This window comes from Ruditapes philippinarum, unplaced genomic scaffold (assembly GCF_026571515.1).
Source record: "Ruditapes philippinarum isolate M1 unplaced genomic scaffold, ASM2657151v2 ctg6560_1_1_1_1, whole genome shotgun sequence".
Classification (NCBI taxonomy): Eukaryota; Metazoa; Mollusca; class Bivalvia; order Venerida; family Veneridae; genus Ruditapes; species Ruditapes philippinarum.
In genome coordinates this window covers 73197-101027 of record NW_026856271.1, presented here as the reverse complement: position 1 = coordinate 101027, position 27831 = coordinate 73197, and the positions used below count along the sequence as shown (strand labels likewise).

Below are 27831 nucleotides of genomic sequence, written 5' to 3'. Positions count from 1 at the left end.
TATTACGGTATTGGCTCAAGGGAGACGTCAATTATACTATCACTCTGTTTTTCCGGAAAAAAGGATTAAAAAGCAAGTACGATTACTTTTTGAAACAAAAATGCTAGATTTACAATGTGTAAAACATATTGTATTTCATTTGATGTTACGAGTTTTCACATGAATGGAATGCATGGGGATGGAATACAACAATTTGTAAGTATTGTTCTGAAAGATTTAGAGAATTAGATCGTTACCATATGAGCTCTTTGTATAAGTAACCATCTTTATCTCACTTGCTTACTTTACATGCTATTTGAAAATTTGTTTTCCAAATTATTTTCGGGTAGCAGTAAAGATATTCTTCATTGTCAGTGTATCCAGTTTTCTTTGTTTGAATTTTTAAAATGACGATAATAAAAATCCACTAGTATTCCCGAATTTTAATTTCTATATGAATAACAAAAACCTTTTAGTCGCCTTGAATTCTGTGAAGTTAGTTACCTTGAAGTCCGTGTATGTAACAAGATTCTTTAAATGAGACAGTAAAACCCATCAGTGTCCCCGGCTTATTTTATTGAAAGTGAATTCACAAGTGTAAGAAATAAATGTCTCTAATTCCTTAAATGTAACAGCATAAACCACTAATGTACCCAAATTATTTATGTGATGAAATGGAATCCACTAGTTTTTTCAGGATTGTACTTTAGGTTATAGTGGAACTTATTAGAGCTCTATAAAATTATGTGAAATTGTTCCAAGATTCTTTGTGTGTGAATGTGAAACCCCACTATTGTTCCACGATTCTTTGCGTGTGAAAGTGAAAGCCCACCATTGTTCCAAGAATCTTTATGTGTGCAAGTAGTGTTTTTGTAGATTCATTGTCATATTTTCACAACTTGTATTCCTATCTTAAAGCGATTTGAAGAGTTATATATCGTTATGTCGTCATACAAAACCCACTTGATCATATCATCTGTCTCGTAAGATAGCCAAGACCGTCAACTTCATTGCCACCACTCCGCAAAATCTTCACTCCCCAATAATTGCTTACTTCACACCACTAGGCAACCAACTTTGACACATTGACAGTTCCATTTTGTTTGAAAAATCGGATGAATAAAAAACATTTTTTTTAAATTTTGCTCTGAAAACTATCTAGAATGATAGAGAATGGTCTTAGAAAATAAATCTGAACACCAATATCTTTTATTCAGTCATTAACGCTGTACAGACGTTTTAATGCAAAGGCCGTTAAAAGAATGTTATTTCAATGATGCAAAACAGTTGAATATCACTTTTATTTCACTATAATTACTCTGTATTTCGCTTGAGAAAACATAAAATGAAATTAAATAAACATAAAAAAACTTCATCAACGTTTTCAAAATTTGTTATTCTCATAATGATTGTGCAAACGGCTCTGTAGACAATTTTCTGTTGCTTTTTTCAACCGTTACCTTTTTACAAAATGTTGCTATTAAAAACTGTGAGGCGAAAACAAATTTCACCACCAAAAATCTTGATTTTGAGTAATGTTTGCCACGGCCTTCGTGATTATATTACTGCTCATCAGTAGTTGCATAGAGTTCTATATGTTTGATATATAACACAGATCCTAACTTCAACAATTTTATGATTTAACTTATCAGTTTATTTGTTTATTTCAGATTTTCTGGAATCAAGTTAAAGACAGAGGTATCAGGTTTTTGACATTTTGTAAGCTTTAATAGAGACATCATATCTCTCATCGACTTAAACTATACTGCTTTTCAAAATAATTTACATCAAGGTCTATTTAATATCGTATCATAGCAAATTTATATTGATTATATGAACACAACATACACATAGACACACATTTTGAAATTTAATAGAGTGGACAAAACACCACACATGAATTTTATAGAGTGGATAAAACCCCGCACCCTTTATCTTACAGAGTGGACATAACCCCACACTATTTATAATTTGAAAACATGTTATTTTATTTTTTTGTTATTACATATGCATGTCAAATAAAATACACCATCTATATATTATAGTGCATAAAGAATTTTCAAGAAAAACCGTTATGTTGAAAACTGACAGCATTTCATAAGTTAACATTGTGTATGCATATTGTTATAATTGTGTATAATGTAATTGTATGTTTAATGTATGACATTGTCTATGTTTTTCGTGTATATAATCAGTCGACATGTGCTATTATATTATGTTCTCATGTAAATGTGTTAATTAATTGTTATATCAGTCACTGAAAAGTGGAATAAAAGAGTATATATATATATAAATAAGCGTGTATATAAGCTCTGATGTTCAGCTATACATCTTTTAATTTATTTCTTTAAAATTGGAGAATACACAATATGCAAAAAGTTGTATCAAACTCCCTAAATAATAGAACAAAACAGATTGTCTAACTTAAATTAAGTATTTCAGATAGTTCATTCAATCATGATAATTAATAGTAGCATTTCAATATGCAATACAATATGAGTGAATAATAACAGACTATACATGTACACACATTATAAACTGTTAAATCAACATCAAAGGGTAATAATTCATTTGACTCAAATTTTATTAGCTGTGTGACAATCATTTATGGCCTTTAATTGAGTTATAATTATCCATTATAACAGCTTCTTCAATTTCATTAGTTATTTTGAGTTATTTTATCGTCAATTAAGTCTACACAAATTAGTTATAAAAGTGTGGGGTTATATTCACTCTATAAAATTCGTGTGTGGTGTTTTGTCCACTCTATAGAATTTTGATGTGTGGGGTTTTGTCCTAATTATAAACTTCCACCGGAAAATGAATTTTCTTTGCACTTTTTTATACCGTTAAAAAGTTGTAAGATAAAGGAAAACTTTTTAGTGAATCATGTTTTGCATTTGTGTTACCTTTTATTTTCAAATTTATTGTACTCATGTACAGTTTATTTGTTATACAGTATGATTGACAAATATCGTCAATAATGTTTTGATTAACCTTTATCTCGAGACGGTCTCGTAAAATAAACACGTCATTACGATAACTCTATTATGACCGCGCATATCTACGATGTTAACGAAAACTATTGATAAATTAAAAGATCAGAAACATTTTATAAAATATTTTAAATCTGAATGTAAACAACGGGCTCATACATGCTATTACTTTTTTAAAGTGTACAATTTTTTAATTCATTTGAAAACATCAATAGAACATAAGTAAGTACAAATACTTAAACTGTAGATTGTTCTTTGATACTTTTTACATATTTAAAATGTTTTGCTATTGACTAAATTACAAATTAAAGACATTAAACAAAAAAAAGTTTACACTCTTAATTATAAATGATAACACATTTATTACAATTTTTGGGATTTGGCTGTGCTATTTGCCACGAAACCATGTTTTCAATTATCACCATTGTTTGGTTGTCATTGGAATATGAATACAAGGAAATTACAATATATCTATTATTGAAACAATAACAATGACCTTATGGAGCTCAAAAGCAATCCAAATTTAGTCTTTCAAATACAATTTACTGTACAAATAATATACATGTTTATTTAAAATCTCATTCCTAAATCTAGTTATAGACCGGAAACCAATTTTCTATTTTAAGTAACAGTGTCCTTCTCTTGACCCTAAGGTACCAAAAAGCAATCCCAAGCAAAATATTTACATAAGCGTTATATACACAAAGTTTCATTGAAATATCTCATTCCAAACTCTAATTATTGGCCAGACACCTATTTTTATTTTCAGTAATAGTGACCTTGACCTTAGGGGATCCAAAAGCAATCAAGCGAGTTATATATTACATAAGCTTACTAAATACAAAGTTTCATTGAATTATCTCATTCCAAACTCATGTTATTTACCGGAAACCGATTTTCTATTTTTAGTAACAGTGACCTTGACCCAGGAGCCAAAAACAATCGTAAGCAAGTTCTGTACATAACCTTGCTATACACTAACTTTCATTGAAATATCTCATTCATAACTCTAATTATTGACCGGAAACCAATTTTGTATTTTAAGTAATAATGACCTTCACCTTGATTCCAGGATGCCCAAAAGCAATACAAAGCAAGGTATTTATGTACATAAGCATGGAATACACCCTAGTTTAATTGAAATATCTCATTCTTTACTATAGTTATTGACTTGAAACAGATTTTCTATTTTTAGTTACAGAGACATTGACATTGACTCTTTGAGACCCAAAAGCAGGTAAATGAGCTGGCAGGTGTTCATCAAGCTAGATGGTTTCCGTTTAATAACTATATGAAGTTTGGTTAAAAGAAGCAGTTATGATTAAAATGATACTACACTATACTTTATATTGCACGAATGGACAAATAACAAAGGGCCATAATTACAAATCACAAAACCCCGACAACATGTGCCAGGCACTTGATGACGGAGCTTCTGTGACTGTTTGGTCAAAATCCCTGGAGAAAACATTCCATATAAGGAAATAAAACAAAGAGCAATAATAAGGTAAACATGAACAAATCACAAAACCCAAACAATATGGACTAGGGTACTTGATGACAAAGCTTCTGTGAAAGTTTGGCCTAAATCCCTTGAAATGTATCTAATGAAATGTCATGATTTACTTTATTATTACATTTAAATAATTTAGAAAATCGTAAGATGATCTCAAATTGTTCAACCTTTTTTCAATTTAAACCAATGTCTCTTTTTCTTAACAAATTCTTATAGATGTAATAAGCTTTATAAAAACACAACAGCTCCCTATTTACAGCGCTATTATGTAATTTAAAATTAATTATTTGATTCGTTTATATACAGATTGTGAACAATCATAACCAAACCACACGTGTGGGACATATTCGGCCGAATTAATCACAGCTGTCGTGTGTGCCATATACGTTTCTGCAATTTGGTAGCAAATGCCTGACCGTATATGTCACACATTTTCCACAGTAAAGTAGCATAATCATCGTGGTTTAACCTACCTTCACCAACTTTAATAATGCATCATCATCATTAACAACAACAACAACAGCAGCAGCATCATTATCATTATCATCATCATACATCATCATCGTGAATCAGCATATATTTGTTTAGTTCACGCCGCCATGCTTATCATTTTACTAGTTAGATGACTAATGTGTCAATTAACAATGACTGGCTTTGTCGAAAATATGTGGTAAATATTTTGAACATTAATATGTATTGATTAGAAGATAAAATATCGACTTTTCATGTCCCACTCTGAGGGCGGGGGGGTTAAACATTTTTTTGTTCGTGCGCCTGTGCCTGCATATGTGCGTCTGTCCGATTTTTTTTACATTTTAATAAAAAATTTATTCTCCATGCAAACCAGATGTATAATTTTACAGTGCAGATGCGCACAAGAGGAGAATGTATGAATGGCGTTCTGTTCACCACATTTATAACTTGCCCCTTAAACCATATGTAATGCCTAAAAACATCATGGTCTTTTTCGAAATGACGATTGAACGCAATAAAAATGTTTCAAACAAGCTGTTTGACATGTAACATTCTAACGTTTGCCATTAAAGCTCTAGCGAAATGTGATTTTTCCTGATGAATCACAAAGTGTGGATGACACAATGCTATAGGGTCAGTGATGGCCTAATGGCTATGATGTTTGCATGTCAACCCCAGGGTTGTGAGTTCGAGCCCAAGTCTGGTCACGACTATGTTTTCATTTGACATCCGTACTGGTTAGTTCCTGGAAGCGGATTCTAAAGTGATTAATATAAGTTGAAAGAACGTGTTTCGCTATCGAGCATAAATAAATATGTTTAAACTAATAGTTTGTAATTGTGTGGGTCCTGGAATCATTTTGTTCAAACAGCAAGAAATAAACAAAACATGTTTCAGTGCAAGACGAAAATATATTATTGTTTACAGGGATATTGCAGTACAATACTCACGATATATGTTTTGCGCTTATTTGGTAAAAAAGAAAAAAATCGCTGAAATATTTTTCTATTATACGCTTTAAAAACATTAGGTGATTTATTTTCTATTACCGGTATATTTTCTTAACAAATCGGCGAAATATTTCTTTATTATAAACTTTTAAAAAATTCTGTGAAAAATTTGTTTGTTTTTGTTTTGTTTTTTATAAATTTCTAAAAAATGTCGGTGGTATATTTGTTTATCATACACTTTTAATATCTATGTTATCACCTCCGCCACAATATCATCAATACCATCATCATCAGCAGCAGCATCCGCATCACTGTGATCATCATGATCACCTTGATGATCATCATCAGACTTTGTCCTACCAAGTCCCAGTGCATCCTTACCACATCCTCAGTTTTTACTCCGTTCGTACAGAACTGGGAACAACGAGCAAGTCGCGAACATCAGATTCTTAGTATTGGATATGACAAAAACTTATCGTATGCACACCTGAGTATGTAACCTCTACCCCTACTACTTATAGTACTACAATGTATTTCTTGCTGTAGCTGCTACTGCAGCTTGTGATGGGGATAATGATGATGCTGTTGCTGCTGAAGATGATGATAACGATGATGATGATGATTAAAATGGCGGTTGTGGTATTTAAGCTCTCAGTTTCCCGCTTCGAACTCATTTTTGGCTATTGCCCTTTATAAAAAATAACTCCGTTTTACAGGACGGACGAGATTTTCCGCCTATCAAATCTATAGATTGCAAGGCCAGAGAGTAAACCATGTTGTGCAGTCTTTTCTAGGCAATTTGTCGGAAACATAATTCCAACAGTTCTACTTATACAGAATAACTGCGCATTTACCTCGTTAAGTGCAAGAGGCATAATCATATCGATCAGTCAAGCTCATCATTCATTTTTCTCCATGATGCATATAATGGTCTCATTGGCCTCCCGTGCATCGAAATTGTATCATCACAGAAATCGACTTGCATACATATTTAGTATCATTCAGTGAATTACTGAATTTTAACACCAGGGAATTCATTTGAACAAATTTGGTAGACATCCAATAGAAGATGTTTCATGATAAATACTGAAAGGGCTAGCTCTTTAGGGTTTTTAAAAGAAGATTTTTTAAGTTTTTACTATACAATGACCACCCGCCCCCCCCCCCCCCCTGGCGGGGCCAATTTTAACCCGAACAAATTTGGTAGACACTCATAAGAAGATATTTCATGCTTATTATCTACACTCTAGCTCTTTAGGTTTTTTGAAAGAAGATTTTTTAAGGTTTTAATTTACACATAAGAGGGAAATCAATGACCCCCGGGGCAGGGCCAATTTTAACCAAATGGCCTTTATTTGAACAACCTTGGTAGACACACCATACATCTATGGTTATTTCATATAGGAAAGAAAAAATACAATCATTCCATGATACTGAAGTTTCAGAGCGGACACGACCACCACCTTCTATATTTAATTATTTATATAACATTAAAAATGACAAAGTTTGAACCCCCGCAGTGACCTTGACCTTAGTAATAGAAACCCGAGTCTTGTTCCCGACACACCATAATCTATAGTAAAGAAAAATTACAATCCTTCCATGCATACTGAAGTTTCAGAGCGGACCCAACCACCACTTTTTATATTTATATAACATAAAAAAATGACAAGGTTTGAACCCCCACAGTGACCTTGACGTAAGTGGTAGAAACCCGAGTCTTGTTCGCGACACACCATACATCAATGGTTATTTCATATGTGAAAGAAAAATCACAATCCTTTCGTGCATACTGAAGTTTCAGAGCGGACACAAACACCACCTTCTATATTTATATAACATAAAAAATGACAATGTTTGAACCCCCACAGTGACCTTGACCTTAGTGGTAGATACCGGAGTATTGTTAGCAACACACCATACATCTATGGTTATTTCATATATGAAAGAAAAATTAAAATCCTTCCATGCATACTGAAGTTTTAAAGCGGACACAACCACCACCTTATATATTTATATAACATAAAAATGACAAAGTTTGAACCCCCAAAGTGACCTTGACCTTAGTGGTAGAAACCCGAGACTTGTTCGCGACACACCACACATCTATGGCTATTTCATATGTGAAAGTAAAATTACAATCCTTCTATGCATACTGAAGTTTCACAGCGGACACGACCACCACCTTCTATATTCATATAACATAAAACATGACAAAGTTTGAACCCCAACAGTGACCTTGACCTTAGTGGTAGAAACCAGAGTCTTGTTCGCGACACACCACACATCTATGGTTATTTCATATATGAAAGAAGAAATCAAAATCCTTTCATGCATACTGAAGTTTGAGAGCGGACACGACCACCACTGTCTATATGTATAAAGCGGGACGGACTGACGGACGGACTGACTGACGGACGGACAGACAGACAGACAGACAGACAGACAGACGGACGGTTCAATTTTAATATGCCACCCTTCGAGTTTCTTGTTAATACCTCTTGCGGTTTCAGAGTTATGTCTCAGACAAAGATCAAAGTATAAAAATAAACAAAGGACAATCATTTCAAGATTCTATTCATTTCTATCTATTATTGATACGTTTCTTGTTGATACCTCTAGAAGTTTCAGAGTAATGTCCCGGACAGAGTTCACAGTTTAAAAATGAAAAAGGGTAATTATTTCCAAATCAGGCAAGGAAGAGTTCCAGTTCTTATGCATTGCTCTTCTACTTAATGAGATCGATCTATCTATCTACAAAATTCATTGTCAGAGTTATGTACCGGGAAAGAAAAGCGGACGGACGGACGAACAAAGCGAAGACTATTTGCTCTGTTCGAAGAGCATGAAAATCGCAACAACAACTAAAAAGAAACATTGCATATAGCAATAACATTTTTGTAAGAGTTTATGTAAAAATGCTCAACACATTTACAAAATGGACCCAAGTTTTTTGTTTTACGTAATATATTTTTTCCATTTATACTTTTTTTGATTGATTGACATGCAGACTTTTCCTAAGGTCGCTTAACCTTTTAGATGAATTTGGAAACACTATGAAAGTTTCACCTATATACAGTTCATTCATTTGTAATTTTACATAGATTACAGATATTCAATGTCGGAGGGCTTTAGACCGCTCTGCAAATTCTGATCTGTAAAATATCAAAACGTGCTTATAATAATGACACACACGCACGCACGCACGCACACACAAGAGAGAGATTATCTATGATAAATTTATTTCCGAATGTTTTATATATTTTGCATACAGGGATCGAGTAGAAAATATTCACTAAGTTCAAAGACTGGCACGCTTCTACCAGACTTCCCTAACGCTAAAAACCTTATACTGCCGGCAGGGACGGACCTTGAGAAGGCAAGTCATTATTGCTATATTATTATTTATTATACCTAACATGAGTATGTTCCTTCTTTATTATTATAGGTATGGAGCGCCGGGACTGTCTTATGTGATCAATGTTTTTGCTATCTTTTGAAACGATGATATTATTTTGTCGTTTGAGCATGTTAACATGTGCAATTTACACCATGTCTTGTCAAAGGATCATGCTGACTTGTTCAAACAGCAATTATGACGATGACATGTACAGACAACATGTTAACATGTCAAAGTATCGTGATGACTTGTGCAATGACATGTTAAATTGTCAAAGTATCGTGATGGCATATGCAAAAGATACGTCAACTTGTCAAAATTTCATGATGAGATGGCCAAGCGGCATGTTAAAAATTGCCGAGTTATCGTGATGACATGTGCAAACAGCATGTTTATTTTGTCAAATTATCATGATGACATGTGCTAACAACATGTTAACTTGTAAAAGAATCATGATGACTTGTGCAAACGACATGTTCTGTTGTTTCATGCTGACATGTCTAAACGTACTGTAAACTTGTCAAAGTAGTATAATAACTTGTGCAAACACCATGCTAACATGTCAAATTATCATGATGACATGTGCAGACAGCATGTTCACTTGTCAAAGGATCGTGATGATTTGTGCAAATGACATGTTAAATTGTCGAAGTATCATGATGACTTATAAATTTGTTTGTACTAAAAATCTATTTTTTTCTCCAAACGCAATCATTATCTATACTTTAAATCAACACAAATCAACGATACAAATTTCCTAAATAATACCCCCTCTGTCATTGTTATCATACACATCTAATTTCCAACTTTTACCATTATGTTATGAGAAATTGCGGTATTATAATAATAAATAACGCACAGTACTTCGGAGCTCAAAGCATTATAGTGACCTCCCAGTCACCCCTCAACACTGAACGCAGTCCGTTGAATATTTGCAGGCTGAATGATCAGTCACTATAACACTATGAGACCCTCGGTACTACATGTATGTACTATTTCTTAAATAATCATCGATGGAGAAAATTTGACATTTGCCTGTACTTGGTATTTATTTTTCTTCAATGTATCTGAATTATCTTATTCAATAATGTTCAACATTACCATGATTTACGAAGTAAAAATATTGTATGAAAACATGTTTTGCACTGCTCTGTTTGCTATTATCTTTCTTTCTATTTTACAGATGCGAACATTTATTATGATGTATAGGACCCACTGCCAGAGAATTCTTGACACGATCATAAGCGCTAATTTTGATGAGGTAGGAATAAAGTAATAAACATAACGTGATATAATTTAAAGGCACATTATGCCTCAGAAACAAAATGCTTTACTTCTCATAAAAGGACAAACATGAATTTTATAATGATTAAATAATGGTTTTAGAGAATGTTATTATGCTTGTTACCAGAAGAAAATATATATAATTATGTGAAATAATTTGTCATAAAAGTAGCAAAATGTAAACAAAGTAGTATTTGTCTTCCATACAAAATACTAATTCACTACAACTGTACTGACTGCCAAAAAGCAACAGATAAAAAGACGGTTCAGCGAGTTACTTTTCCGACACTATAAAAGTACACCACAATTAAAAAAGCTTTTAAGACATAAAAAATGAATTTAAAGGGTTTCATCCAAGGCATAATGGGCATTTAAATGTCAAAGGGAATTTTACATAATGTAATGCAGGTGTCAAGAGGGATATAACGTGATGTAAAAGTTTTATGTGTCATGTAAGTTAAACTATAAGAATATCACGCGAGGAGGTAGAAAATAAGTGTCGTGACAGGCTTTACGTAGAATATCACATGAAGTGGTAAATGTCATGATTGGATATCACACAAAGAAGTTATATCATAACGGAATATAACGTAAAGAAGTATATGTCGTGGCTTGATATAACAGGAAGAGATAAGTATTATGACTTGATAAAATGTAACAAGAGCACCACATAGGCGTGGCAATATACGCCCGAATGCAAATTTGTTTTAAATAATAAGATTTAAAGTAATCAAAAATAATTTCTAAACAGAGAGAATACCCATTCATGAATGTGACATGAAGAGGTTAGTGTAACTAATGAATATAACATGAAGAAGTAAGTGTAATGACTGAATATTACATGAAGTGATAAGTGTAATGACTGAATATTACATAAAGAGATAAGTGTTATGACAGAATATTACATGAAGAGGTAAGTGTAGTGACTGAATATTACATGAAGAGATAAGTGTTATGACAGAATATTACATGAAGAGGTAAGTGTTATGACAGAATATTACATGAAGAGGTAAGTGTAGTGACTTAATATTACATGAAAAGATAAGTGTTATGACTGAATGTTACATGAAGAGGTAAGTGTAATGACTAAATATTACATGAAGAGATAAGTGTAATGACTGAATATTACATGAAGAGATAAGTGTTATGACAGAATATTACATGAAGTGATAAGTGAAATGACTGAATATTACATGAAGTGATAAGTGTAATGACTGAATATTACATAAAGAGATAAGTGTTATGACTGAATATTACATGAAGAGGTAAGTGTAATGACTGAATATTACATGAAGAGATAAGTGTTATGACAGAATATTACATGAAGAGATAAGTGTTATGACAGAATATTACATGAAGAGGTAAGTGTAGTGACTTAATATTACATGAAAAGATAAGTGTTATGACTGAATGTTACATGAAGAGGTAAGTGTAATGACTAAATATTACATGAAGAGATAAGTGTAATGACTGAATATTACATGAAGAGATAAGTGTTATGACAGAATATTACATGAAGTGATAAGTGAAATGACTGAATATTACATGAAGTGATAAGTGTAATGACTGAATATTACATAAAGAGATAAGTGTTATGACTGAATATTACATGAAGAGGTAAGTGTTATGACTGAATATTACATGAAGAGGTAAGTGTAGTGACTTAATATTACATAAAGAGATAAGTGTTATGACTGAATATTACATGAAAAGGTAAGTGTAGTGACTTAATATTACATGAAAAGATAAGTGTTATGACTGAATGTTACATGAAGAGGTAAGTGTAATGACTAAATATTACATGAAGAGATAAGTGTAATGACTGAATATTACATGAAGAGATAAGTGTTATGACAGAATATTACATGAAGTGATAAGTGAAATGACTGAATATTACATGAAGTGATAAGTGTAATGACTGAATATTACATAAAGAGATAAGTGTAATGACTGAATATTACATAAAGAAATAAGTGTAATGACTGAATATTACATGAAGAGATAAGTGTTATGACAGAATATTACATGAAGAGATAAGTGTTATGACAGAATATTACATGAAGAGGTAAGTGTAGTGACTTAATATTACATGAAAAGATAAGTGTTATGACTGAATGTTACATGAAGAGGTAAGTGTAATGACTAAATATTACATGAAGAGATAAGTGTAATGACTGAATATTACATGAAGAGATAAGTGTTATGACAGAATATTACATGAAGTGATAAGTGAAATGACTGAATATTACATGAAGTGATAAGTGTAATGACTGAATATTACATAAAGAGATAAGTGTTATGACTGAATATTACATAAAGAGATAAGTGTAATGACTGAATATTACATGAAGAGATAAGTGTTATGACAGAATATTACATGAAGAGATAAGTGTTATGACAGAATATTACATGAAGAGGTAAGTGTAGTGACTTAATATTACATGAAAAGATAAGTGTTATGACTGAATGTTACATGAAGAGGTAAGTGTAATGACTAAATATTACATGAAGAGATAAGTGTAATGACTGAATATTACATGAAGAGATAAGTGTTATGACAGAATATTACATGAAGAGGTAAGTGTAGTGACTTAATATTACATGAAGAGATAAGTGTTATGACTGAATGTTACATGAAGAGATAAGTGTTATGACTGAATATTACATGAAGAGGTAAGTGTTATGACAGACTATTACATGAAGAGATAAGTGTAATGACTGAATATTACATGAAGTGATAAGTGTTATGACTGAATATTACATGAAGAGATAAGTGTAATGACTGAATATTACATGAAGAGATAAGTGAAATGACTGAATATTACATGAAGAGATGAGTGAAATGACTAAATATTACATGAAGAGGTTAGTGTAATTACTGAATATTACATGAAAAGATATATGTTATGACTGAGTATTTCGTAAGAGGTAAAAGTGTTATGACTGACTTTTCCTTAAGAGGTAAGTGTTATGACTGACTATTGCGTAAGAGGTGTTATGACATGAACGTGAAGAGGTAAGCATCATGGCTGAATATAACGTAAACAGATGAATACTAGCATATCATAACAGAATATTACCTGAGGATGTTTTATGACATCAGAAACTGTTGTGCTTTGATCAGTATTTTTACCATGTTTTAGTGATTTTAAACAAAAAGCTTCATGAATTAAATCAAATTTATAAAACATACTCAACCAAAAAAGAAACCTGACATTTTTAATGTTGCAATATCTTTTTAACATGGGCATCTAATAAAACCATATTTATCTCATATCCGTAGATTTTCGATACACAATATGTGTGTAAACTCTAGCTAGCTTGATACTAACCGAAATTGGGTAATCTTCAAATAGCCGCTTTCGCACGTGACGCCCGTGCTCAATGAATGGAACGCAATAGAATGTGAACAAAAGCGCTATACATTCACCAAGTGATTACACAGTATAAATCACCATTGAAATTTGATGGTTACAAAATGCCACGTTAATAAGAGGCCGAAAGAAATCGGGCTATCGGTATGCTTCAAACTGGCGTGTCTGCCGTTGACGTAAGCAGGACGTTTAACTGCAGTCGCAACACAGTGCGTGAGCTTGTAATACGGAATCCTGTTGGGGCCATTCATAATATCAGAGTCGCGTTTGCATGGTCGACACACGACAACGCGAAATGACATAGCGATATTACGAAGTGACACCCGACAATCGCAAACGACGGCGACCAACTCAAACAACAATGTCGCGATACCCCCTTTAAAATGTCGCCTATAAAAGCACGATATCTCGCGATGTCGCTTCGCATTGTCGAGTTTCGTATCGCATTGTCGCTATGTCACTTCGCGTTGTCGCGATGTCACTTTGCGTTGTCGTGTGTCGACCCTGCAAATGCGACGGCGACATTATCAAACGGCACGCGACAATCTCAAACGATGCTAGACAAAGCGAAGCGACATTTTCCTATTGTCACACCGTATGTCGCGTGTCGCGGTTTTGTTTGAGGGTCGACGCGCGACAATTTCAAACGACATGCGACAATCTCAAACGACGCTCGACAATGCGAAGCGACATTTTAGATAATATCGTATCGCATGTCGCCCGTCTACCGGTGAAAGGTAAAAAGTAGCCTCTTCACCGCCTGTTTCCCTCGGGTTTGCCTAAAAAACGAAAGTGACTTTAAAAATATGAATTATATAGCGTTTAATAGAATTTTACAATAAAAATTGCAGTTTATAGACGTATATTATTAGAAATTTATTATATTTATTATCAAAAATAATCATAATGATGAATTAATCGCTATTTATTTGCATAATTTCTATACACAAGTTCTGAGATCTTCCTTTCGCACTATCTTCACTTATTGAAAAATACGAAAGTGACTTTTAAGATATTAAATATACCGTTTAAATTGAATTTTTTACTAAAATTGCAATTATCAGAAATTGATAATATCTATTTGCAAAAATAATCATTATGATGATTTAATCGCCATTTATTTGCATAATCTCTTTACACAAGTTCAGAGATCTTCCCTTCGCTCACATTGAAAAATACGAAAGTGAATTCAAAAATATCAAATATAGCGTTTAGTTTGAATTTATATTAATATAACAGTTTGTAGACGCAAAGTTTCAGAAATTGATAATATTTTAGATATTTTAAAATTAAACACTATAAATTAAGATTACTGAAACCACAACCTATTTTATTATATAAGACAGATTCTTTCAACTAGAATAAGTTCGCCGAACCGGTAGTTCGACGAAACCACTTTCACCCTCTTTACACAAGTTCTGAGATCTTCATTTCGCTTACATTGAAAAATACGAAAGTGACTTATAAAATATTAGATATATTGTTTAAATTGAATATTTGACTAAAATTGCAATTTGTAGACGTATATTATCAGAAATCAATAATATTTATTTTCAAATATAATCATTATGATGATTCAATCGCCGTTTATTTGCATAATTTATATACACAAGTTCAGAGATCTTCCTTTCGCTCACATTGAAAAATACGAAAATGACTTATAAAATATCAAATATACCGTTTAAAGACGCATGTTTTCAAAAATGAAAAAAAAATGTATTTTAGAAAAAAATCATTATGATGATTTAATATCAATGTATTTTCATAATTTCTATATACCTGTTCAGATATCTTACTTTCGCTTACAATGCACAATACGAAAGTGACTTATTCGGACGAAAGTGAACGTCAATATTCATGATATTAATGTTTTTAAAACAAATAAATAAATGTGTCATTTTCATTGTTATTCATGTTTTTATTTAGCAGCCTTTTAAAATGATCATAAATATCTTAAAGTGACATTACTTTCATTTTATTTCTTCCAATTTATGTTTAATTTATTTATGAATTAATTTTTTATAATGGTGATTGACCTATAATTGATGATGAAAATTACAAGCACAAAATATCAACAACAAAAAAAATCATAACTTATAAAAAGATTGCCCTGTAACACCGCACTTTGGGGTCCAACGCACTTTGGGGTCCGACCCCAAAGTGCGTTACACTTCGCATCGCACTTTGGGGTTCAACGCACTTTGGGGTCAAAATCGAGAAATTGACCCCAAAGTGCGTAAATATGCTACATATTAAAGCACTTTGGGCTCCAGAGGTCTGAAGGTGTCATCTGAGTTCTGCTTTAATACTGAGTACTGACTTATTTTCGATTTGCGACATTGAAATATTTGAGGTGGAGTTCAAGATGACGGTCGATACTATGTTTGATGCTTAAGTGATAAAAGTTTCATTAATTTTACCACTTGAAATATCTAAAAATAGTGTCCATATAAAAAGTACTCTAGTACATAAATTGTGAATGTATTTCTAAAATTAATAGATGCTGCGAAAAATATCATGTTTTGTCAGTCATTTACTTGATAACTTTAGGTGCCATATTGAGCCCAATTTTAAATATGAAAGTTCTTCACTTACTGATCAAGATCATTTAAAACCCCCATTGATTCTACTATAATTCAGGGCACATTTTTGCGTCTATTTAAAGCAGCATGCCTCAAGATTCATGCAAATTTTCATGAAATTTTTGAAAATGTTTTAAAAAGTAAAATATTGTCAAGTGAACAAAGAAAATAATTTTCACGTTGGAAACAGCATTTACAACCAATGTATATCAGCAAAAAGGGGTAAAATATGCGAAAATAGCCCTTACTGCGTTAGTAACGCAGTAGAAATAGGGTGAAAAATACTGCAAAATCGGTCATAAATTGCCGATTACATAGAAAATATTACTTTTACTTGAATCTTTTTATTTTTCTTATAAATCAAAGTACTTTTTCTCAAGTTTGATTTTCTTGAAATATAATGATTCATCTGGAGGCGTGCAGCTTTAACGATAAATTTTCAAAATATACAGGTCAATGATAAGATATCAAAAATATACTTCCCATATGGTATAAGTTTATTTATACTATATATGGGTATTTTGGATATTATCATTAATATTGGTAATTTGATAGAATTTCAAGTTCATGTGGAACATACAAAATAGTAGTCAAAATCAATAGGGAAATCAAAGAGACTTGAACAGCGAATAGGTTTTATAGTTTACTACTGCTAGACCTCTTAACTGTTACACAACGTAAAAATAAACTTGGTCGATTTAAATATTCACGGTAGAAATGTCATAATTGCAATCAGAGCCGAAAAAAGAAAACCGGAAAGAACCTACGGAAAATACTTTTACAAAATGATATAACAATTCGTAAACTAGAAATGTGTCGTCACGTCACGGATGCCCCCGCATGCAGCCAAATTTTCAGATGTTATAATATTTAGTTCCAAATTTGTTTGCATAAATTATTTTTTTCATTTTAAGTTCAAAGCCCTTAAAACTATTCAATGTTAACACAAACCATTTTTAAACTAAGTTCAAGGCACTGAAACTTTTTAGTGTTAACCTTTTGTAAATTGCATATTGCAAATTTGTAGCCAAAATAATGGCTACATACATTCTGCTAAAACTGAAAATTCAAATTTTTACCAACATTCAAGAAAGATAACTTTGTCCAAAGTCATTGAACCACGACCAAATTCAAATTTGAACGGCTTATTCCTAAGATGTATCTATATGTCAAATTTGAGTTAAATGTGTACAACCATTGGTGGGATAATGAACGGAAATTTAAAATTTCTGATTTTTTTTTTCAAAGTTCAAGAGGGATAACTCTGTCAGCTATCATCAAACCATGACTAAATTCGAATTGACCAATGCATTCTGATGACATATCCATATGCCAAATTTGAGTTGAATATGTACAACTGTTGGGGAGATAATGAATGGGAACTGAAAATTTCCTTTTTTTCAAAAGTAAAGGGGCATAACTCTGCCAAAAATCATCGAACCATGACCAAATTCGAACTTGACCTGTATTTTCTCATGACATATTCATATGCCATAATTTTACAAAAATAACACTAATTGTTTTCTGGCTTATTTAACGAATTATTATTCCAAGCCTACTGATTTTCGATTTTCAAGCTCTTAACACCATATCACTGCTTACGCTTTCCAAGTGAAAGATAGCGGGGGTCAGTTAGGATATGATTTTATGGGATTGTTTAATCTCTTGTCTATTTTCCGTTTTTTTTCTTTCTTTTTTAAATATACGTTTAGTTGACACTCATACTTGATTTGCTTTATTGTATGTACGTTATGTTTCAGTTAAGTCGACTTTTCAAATAAAGGTAATGGTCAGCTTGTCAAATAAATACAACAGAGAAAATGAATTCATCTATTTAAGTAGTAGATATAAGCCGAAAACTGTCCAATATGTAAAATATTGAATTTCATGAGGCGCGTAGCGCCAAAGGGAATTCAATATTTTACTTATTGGTCAGTTTGAGGCTTATATCTTACTTAAATTACTTCTTTTACTATCAAATATCATGTTATCGATCGAAAAAGTAGAAAAAATGTATTTTTGTGCTAGAAATGTACAATATTAATGTTTTAGCAATTATCTTTTTCTTACTTGCAAAACCCTATAGGTAGCCTCTTGAATGACAAAATGTCCATTGCATGAAATTTTCGTGTTTTGAAATATGACCAATTATGTACATGAACACAATGATAAACACAAAATATACCAGTTACACAAAATGTTTGACTTACACACATACAGTATACATCAATTTACATTTGGGACTTTTACAAGAAATAATAAAAATGAAATGTTTTCAAATTTTTGTTGAATCTCGGATATTCTAAATGATTGACTGAAACAATCTATGACTTTTAAGAAGAATTTATACTGACCATTTAGTGTTAAAATGATATTTTTACTTTACTACAACTATCACGGATGTAAAATGTTGTGCCATTAGTATAAATTTTGGATATTAACGCAACAAAAATGATATTTTCTTATTTTTGAATTGATATTTGTCATACCACAGAAGTCTGGTATCGTTTCTTTATATAAGCAGTCAAATATAACCGCTTTTGGTTTAAATAGATGAATTCATTTTCTCTGTTGTATTTATTTGACAAGCTGACCATTACCCTTATTTGAAAAGTTGACTTAACTGAAACATAACGTACATACAATAAAGCAAATCAAGTATGAGTGTCAACTAAACGTATATTTAAAAAAGAAAGAAAAAAAAACGGAAAATAGACAAGAGATTAAACAATCCCATAAAATCATATCCTAACTGATCCCCGCTATCTTTCACTTGGAAAGCGTAAGCAGTGATATGGTGTTAAGAACTTGAAAATCGAAAATCAGTAGGCTTGGAATAATAATTCGTTAAATAAGCCAGAAAACAATTAGTGCTATTTTTGTAAAATTATGTAAAATGCGTAATGGGTAAAGGAAAGATGTTGCATCATTGAAAGATGTTAACTTCTGAGATAAGAGGTTACATTTTACTTAACCATTTTTTTTTTCTTTGGAGAATTTTCCACAAAATCCTGTGGTCATACAAGCTTCTTTCAAGACACGGCACGCTGTCTAATATTAATGTGTTACACGATTAATATTGGACTTACACATTAATATTGGACACCTACCTGTACTGTATTAAAAATACAGTACGGTCAGAACAAAGGAATGACGTCATAGTAGTAATTCAAAAAGAGATATTCGGACTTTCACAATGTTAAGGTCATCATTCTATTGATAGCTTTCGGATACATATACAACAAAAACATACATAATAACCCACTGTGTATTACAAAATGATTAATAAAAAAAACTCGAAGAGCGCGATTAATTGACGGAAAAGATTATTTCATTTGAATATGTTTGCATTGCGAAATTCTCCAGTTCGCTGTTCATTATACATATCGCGACATTTCATTCCATTTTTAATAATCAAACACCCTCATACCAATCGGAATGATCGGCTATTATGACCAACTAAAAGGCCTGAGAAATTGCAATTGCCCTTTCTCATTCCACAAGGGGCGTCGCGCTTCGGCGCGGACGCCAGCAAACTGCAATGTCATTATAGATTCTATTTCAACGCCATACTTGATATTTTATAAGTCACTTTCGTATTTTTCAATGCGAGCGAAAGGAAGATATCTGAACTTGTGTATAGAAATTATACAAAAATCTGACGATTAAACCATCATAATGATTATTTTTGATAGTAAATATGATTAGTTTCTAATAATATACGTCTACAAACTGCAATTTAATTGTAAAATTCTATTAAAACGCTATAGTTCATATTTTCGTCAAAAAGTCACTTTCGTTTTTTAGGCAAAACCAATGGAAACAGGCGGTGAAGAGGCTACTTTTTACCTTTCACCGGTAGAAGGGCGACATGCGATACGATAGTATCTAAAATGTCGCTTCGCATTGTCGAGCGTCGTTTGAGATTGTTGCATGTTGTTTGAACTTGTCGTGCGTCGACCCTATATCAAAACCGCGACACGCGACATACGATATGACATTAGGAAAATGTCGCTTCGCATTGTCGAGCGTCGTTTGAGATTGTTGCGTGTCGTTTGATAATGTTGCCGTCGCATTTGCAACACACGGCAACGCGAAGTGACATCGCGACAACGCAAAGTGACATAGCGACAATGCGATACGACACTCGACAGTGCGAAGCGACATCGCGATATATCGTACTTTAATAGGCGACATTTTAAAGTGGATATCGCGACATTGTCGTTTGAGATTGTCGCCGTCGTTTGTGATTGTCGGGTGTCACTTCGTAATATCGATATGTCATTTCGCGTTGTCGTATGTGCAAACGCGACGGCGACATTATGAATGGCCTCAACAGGATACCGTTTTGTCAGGCGCTTTAGGCTGACAGGTGATGTGCATGATCGTCCTAGGTCAGTCATGTAGACCAAGAGCAACTAGCCAATGGGACGATCAGTACATGGTTTTTACGCATTTACGTCACAGATTCCAAACTGCGACGTTGACGGCACCAGCGTACAAAGTGTGCTCACAAACAATTAGAAATCGGCTACGTGAACAAAATCGCCCTATTAGAGCGCAGCGTCCATACACAGGCAGTATTTTGACATTCGTCATCGGCAGGCACGTTTACGCTGGGCACTTTTACATCGTCGTTAGCGTAGACGAGACTGGAACAGAGTCTTCCTTTCAGATGAATCCAAATTCAACTTGAGTAACGCTGATGGACGTCAACGTGTCTATCGTAGACAGGGTAAAAGAGTTTCTCCTGTTTGTGTCAGAGAACATGATCGTTTCGGGGCGGGGGAGTTATGGTTTGGGGTGGTATTATGGGGGACAAAAGACAAGACTTTTAGTCATTCGAGGCAAATTAAATGCCCAAAGGTATATAAATGAAGTTTTGAATGCAGAAGCGATTCCTTTCATGCAAAGGAATACTCCAGTTGTGTTTCAGCAGGACAATGCACGCCCGCATGTTGCAAGGATCACGCAAGCTCGCCTTGCAGCGGCTAACGTAAACGTCATGCATTGGCCTGCAAATTCTCCGGACGTGTATCCAGTGGAGCACATTTGGGGCGACCTGGGGCGACGTCGTTGTCATGCACCACCTCGCACTGTTAACGAGCTAGCAAATGCCCTTGTCAGGCGTCAACAATATGTAAACTCGATGAGAAGACGTATTGAAACACTCATTAGAGCCAGAGGTGGTCATAACAGGTACTAGGGTGCATTAGAACTTCGATTATCAGACAAACTCGCTAGAAATTTCAAGTTATCACCTCTGAAAAGCAACCTAATGGCAAAAACTTTAATATGCCAAAATCAGTTTTGACCCCTACCTTACATTGGACGTTATTTAACATTTTGACGCATGCCCTAGAAAAATCACATTAATAAATTCTTCAGGAAGACATTGCAGTATAATGTCCCATCTTTGGTTTGACTTTATCCCGATCATATGTTCAGAATTTAATAAATAACATATTGTCAGGTTTCTGTTTTGGTTAAGTATATAAAAATGCAAAGAGTTAATATTAGTTATTTCATATACTACATGTTACGGTTTAAATATAAGTTATATATTAAAATCACTGACACATGAGTTTTTAACCCCTGAATTTTTGTATGTTTTTAATCAAAACTGAACTCTGCGCGTACATAAAACTTTTCTAATTTCTAAGTTTGTTAGATCTATTTTGTTTTACAGGTATTTGATTAAATTATATGTGAAGCAGTTTATTTTATTTTTTACTACAGGTGCAAAACTTTTTGGTCCATTTCTGGCAAGGTATGCCCGAGCATTTGGTTGATTTATTACACTGTGAGGTTATCGCCGATATCATATCTTTATGTGATTCTATTCTTTATAAGGTAGGTATTCTTAAATTTTAATAATGCTTTACATATTGATAGGTATGTCACAAACATTGATATTGTGTGTTAAGTCACAGCCATTTATGTTGTGTTCCGAGTTACAGCCATTTATCTCCTTTGCCGGGTCATATACATGAGTCACAGCCATCTATGTCGTTTGCCGGGTCATATACATGAGCCACAGCCATTTATGTCGTTTGTCGGGTCATATACATGAGTCACAGCCATCTATGTCGTTTGCCGGGTCATATACATGAGCAACAGACATCTATGTCGTTTGTCGGGTCATATACATGAGTCACAGCCATCTATGTCGTTTGCCGGGTCATATACATGAGCAACAGACATCTATGTCGTTTGCCGGGTCATATACATGAGTCACAGCCATCTATGTCGTTTGCCGGGTCATATAAATGAGTCACAGCCATTAATGTCGTTTGTCGGGACATATACATGACTCACAGCCATCTATGTCGTTTGCCGGGTCATATACATGACTCACAGCCATCTATGTCGTTTGCCGGGTCATATACATGAGTCACAGCCATCTATGTCGTTTGTCGGGGTCAATACACATGAGTCACAGCCATCTATGTCGTTTGCCGGGTCATATACATGAGTCACAGCCATCTATGTCGTTTGTCGGGTCATATACATGAGTCACAGCCATCTATGTCGTTTGCCGGGTCATATACATGAGTCACAGCCATCTATGTCGTTTGCCGGGTCATATACATGAGTCACAGCCATCTATGTCGTTTGCCGGGTCATATAAATGAGTCACAGCCATTAATGTCGTTTGCCGGGACATATACATAAGTTACAGCCATTTATATCGTTTGCCGGGTCGGTCATACACATGAGTCACAGCCATCTATGTCGTTTGTCGGGTCATACACATAAGTCACAGCCATCTATGTCGTTTGCCGGGTCATATACATGAGTCACAGCCATCTATGTCGTTTTCCGGGTCATACACATGAGCCACAGCCATCTATTGTCGTTTGCCGGGTCATATAAATGAGCCACAGCCATTTATGTCGTTTGCCGGGACATATACATAAGTTACAGCCATTTATATCGTTTGCCGGGTCGGTCATACACATGAGTCACAGCCATCTATGTCGTTTGCCGGGTCAAATATTCATGACTCACAGCCATCTATGTCGTTTGTCGGGTCATACACATGAGTCACAGCCATCTATGTCGTTTGCCGGGTCATATACATGAGTCACAGCCATCTATGTCGTTTGCCGGGTCGTCATACAGAGTCAACATCCATCTATGTCGTTTGCCGGGTCATATACATGAGCCACAGCCATTTATGTCGTTTGTCGGGTCATATACATGAGTCAAGCCATCTATGTCGTTTGCCGGGTCATATACATGAGTCACAGCCATCTATGTCGTTTTGCCGGGTCATATACATGAGTCACAGCCATCCTATGTCGTTTGCGGGGTCATATAAATGAGTCAACAGCCCATTAATGTCGTTTGCCGGGACATATACATAAGTTACAGCCATTTATATCGTTTGCCGGGTCGGTCAATACAACATGAGTCACAGCCATCTAATGTCGTTTGTCGGGTCATACACATAAGTCACAGCCATCTATGTCGTTTGCCGGGCATATACATGAGTCACAGCCATCTATGTCGTTTGCCGGGTCATACACATGAGCCCACAGCCATCTATGTCGTTTGCCGGGTCATATAAATGAGCCACAGCCATTTATGTCGTTTGCCGGGACATATACATAGGTTACAGCCATTTATATCGTTTGCCGGGTCGGTCATACACATGAGTCACAGCCATCTATGTCGTTTTGCCGGGTCATATACATGAACTCACAGCCATCTTATGTCGTTTTGTCGGGCCATACACATGAGTCACAGCCATCTATGTCGTTTGCCGGGTCATATACATGAGTCACAGCCATCTATGTCGTTTTGCCGGGTCATATACATGAGTCACAGCCATCTATGTCGTTTGCCGGGTCATATACATGAGTCACAGCCATCTATATCGTTTGCCGGGTCATATACATGAGCCACAGCCATCTATGTCGTTTGCCGGGTCATATACATGACTCATAGCCGTTTATGTCGTTTGCCGGGTCATATACATGAGTCACAGACGTTTATGTCGTTTGCCGGGTCATATACATGACTCACAGCCATCTATGTCGTTTGTCGGGTCATATACATGAGTCACAGCCATTTATGTCGTTTGCCGGGTCATACACATGAGTCACAGCCATCTATGTCGTTTGTCGGGTCATACACATGAGTTACAGGCGTTTATGCCATGTGCTGAGTCGTCACAGTTTTTTGTTGTGTGCCGAGTCAGAGGCATTTATATCGGTGTCGAATCACGTACATTAATCTCTTTTGTCGTATACTGTCACAAACTTTTATGTCATTTGTCAAGTCAGAAGCATTTATGTTGTGCGTTGACTTCTAATTCGTAAGAATGATTATAAAATAATGATGCCATTATGTTTCGTAATGACTACATGAAGAATAATTATACATAGATTTGTGTGTATTATTTCAGGTACTGGTGGACGTGTTGATTCCTTCAAGTATACAAGAGATACCACAATCGTTAGTATTTGTCTTATAATCTAAGCAGATTTACAATGTTTCTTTAAATCAAACTACTGACTTTAGAAATATAAACAAAGTATATTTTTTATATTTATTTTTTTATTATTATTATTATTATAATGTACGTTTGTAACGACAATAATTGTTTTTATTTAACCTCAATAAAAGCAATTGTGCGTTAATTCGTTATAATGAGTTTTGTGACACGACTAAATGGCCGGTTGTGTATAATGTATATACAATTGTTTATAGGGTTGTGCAGTATTTCGTAATATAGTGGACATCACAATATTTTATTGCAATGTTTTCAGATATCGCAATATACTGAAGCTATAAACTTTTAATAGAAACAAAAAATAATATTAAAGATACAAGTATACTTCTTGTACAGAGTACTAGCTTGACTTCAAATGGATTTACATTAATTTATTGAAACTCCTTCATTGTGAGGGCCTCTCACAGACTTAAAATTAAATGATAAACTCTTAAAGTCAAGGTTCTGTAAGTTTCAAGCATCTTATTAAAGTTCATATTACACTTAACAAATCTTATAAGTGTGCATGAATTTTAAAGAAAGACTGTTGAGATACATGGCATGATATTCCATTTATTTAGTTCTATAACATACGCTAATTTAATTAATAAACATATCCAATAAATGTGATGTTGTGTAAAAAGTAAATGTCGCAAAATTTAAACACCTGTGATCTCTGTTCCAAACCAACGTATACCTAGTTGACTTTAATATCAACATGGCAGTTTGATTTATCGTTGATTTTGGGGTAAATTTTAGTTTTATAAATCTTTGCTCGTTACTGAGCGATGGTCTGATGCACTCCACATGGAAGTTCAGGAAGACTATAATGTGTTCTTTCATGGTAATTTCAGCGCCGATCATAACCAATTCGACGAGCTTCAAACTTCGGTTTTATCAATGTCTAAAGAATAACATATGCGTGCAGTTTCTACAGGATGTCTTACGAGTGCCAACAATTTTTCTGAACATTTATAAACAACATCAACGTAATGGAATATTACCAAAATCTCTAGACTTAAATGTGAAGCTATACGGGGTAAAATGAACCGCCTCAAAAGAAGTTCTTGTGCAGTGCCACAAACCTTCCACTACCTTTATACGAAAATTGTCTAACAGTGAATAAATTTACCCCAATATTACGAAGTTTGGGTCACATCCATCAGACAACGCTACCAGGTTGTAATCAACAGTCAGGGTGGGGATACAATATAAGAATAATTTTCAATGATACATTTATTTTGCGACATTGGCTTATAAGCACTTTCACATTTATTGATCATGTTAATTACATTTGTGTTTCTTATGAAATTTAACAAATGAAATATCATACCATGTCTCTCAACTGTATTTAATGACAATTTGAGCATGATCATATCAACATAGTCACACACATATGAGACCATTTATACATGCACACTTAAAAGATTTGTTAATTGTATAATGGAATAAATGTATTTTGCAATATGTCTGTAAATATCGCAATATGATTTTCTTTGCAATACCTAACTCTTAATAGTTTATCATATAGCTCTATAAGCTATAAACAGTTTACAGTTTCTGTCATATAACCTGTAATAAATCTTGACATCGTATCTTGATCACGTATACAGATGACTTCAGACGACATGACGTGACGTTACAATTATTTGGGATATACCGCCGCTCACAGTTTCTTTTTCTTTAATTGTGTCCAAGTTCCCTTGTATCAACAAAGTTGCAATAATAATCGTGCACAATCTATGAATTTTGTTTAACTTTGTTATAAATCTTGTTAACGACTCTACTAAATTAATCTCCTTGCTTAGCAACACTGGTACCTATATGTAATTACCGTAGCATGAAATTTTGCAATGGTTACGATGGCATGTTTTAGGAATCTATTAGCTTGTGTTTAAAATGCTTTATCTGTTATGCTTTATTGTATATTGATAGTTTATTTTTACTGCAGATTAAAACGAACACTTTACGGAAGCTTGCTACTTTCTAATTTTCGAACGTATTAAATGATAAGCTGATTTAATCTAGACGAATCTGTCGGGGATAGGAAATTAATTCCTGCCCGTTTAGAGAACATACGTGGCTTTTACAGCTTTTTTCAAGTAAATCAATTATGTTATTCTATCATTGCCACTTAGAATACAAATGGCTTGAAATGCATATAACCCTTAGCAAAGCAAATAAAAGTGTAGCTCTCAAAATATGATGTAGAAAACTTAGTCGTGTAAACGTTGACTGTAACATGACTGTAACACCGTTCACTGTTTTCAGCTCGTACAGCTGCTGTTTACGTAAGGATATTGCATTGTTGCACTTTATAAGGCTTACGGCATAAATAGCTATGGAACAGAATTAATGCATTAATTCTATCTTTCTTGATGACATTGGAACTTGAATTATGCTCGATTCCATATTGCTTTATAATATTTTTAAAACTTGTATCATGTTTGATTCCATTTTCAAACTTGTGTAATTCTTGCATTGTGATAACTATTGAACATGCATAAGTCATTTATCGTACTGTTTTGGATATTAAACAGTTAACGTCAATCAAACGAGGCACTCTCCATCTCAAAAAGTTAATGGCGCGATTACTGCTTCCGGTATCAGAGAACCAGACTAATGGCTTACTTTTTCAATATGACGAGACATCATGCCACTGTTGCCCCCCTGTGTATCACGCTCGCTTAACCCTTCAAATTGAAACTCTTCATGTGGGTCCTCAAAGGATCTCATTGACCACGCCCGTCCGTGACATCTTCATTGCTTTTGAAAA

General features: G+C 33.9%; 1 protein-coding gene across 1 annotated transcript in view; it reads left to right on the top strand.

Annotated features, from left to right (window-relative positions):
- The first annotated feature begins 1653 nt into the window (after positions 1-1653).
- LOC132746046 (DNA-binding protein RFX6-like) overlaps positions 1654-27831 on the top strand; it is a 62636-nt gene continuing 36458 nt past the window's right edge. The window contains exons 1-5 of the mRNA XM_060735104.1: positions 1654-1677; positions 9190-9294; positions 10499-10576; positions 22295-22408; positions 24969-25018. Of these exons, the coding sequence (XP_060591087.1) occupies positions 10499-10576; positions 22295-22408; positions 24969-25018 (242 nt within the window). The 5' untranslated portion in view covers positions 1654-1677; positions 9190-9294. The remainder of the gene's footprint in view (positions 1678-9189; positions 9295-10498; positions 10577-22294; positions 22409-24968; positions 25019-27831) is intronic.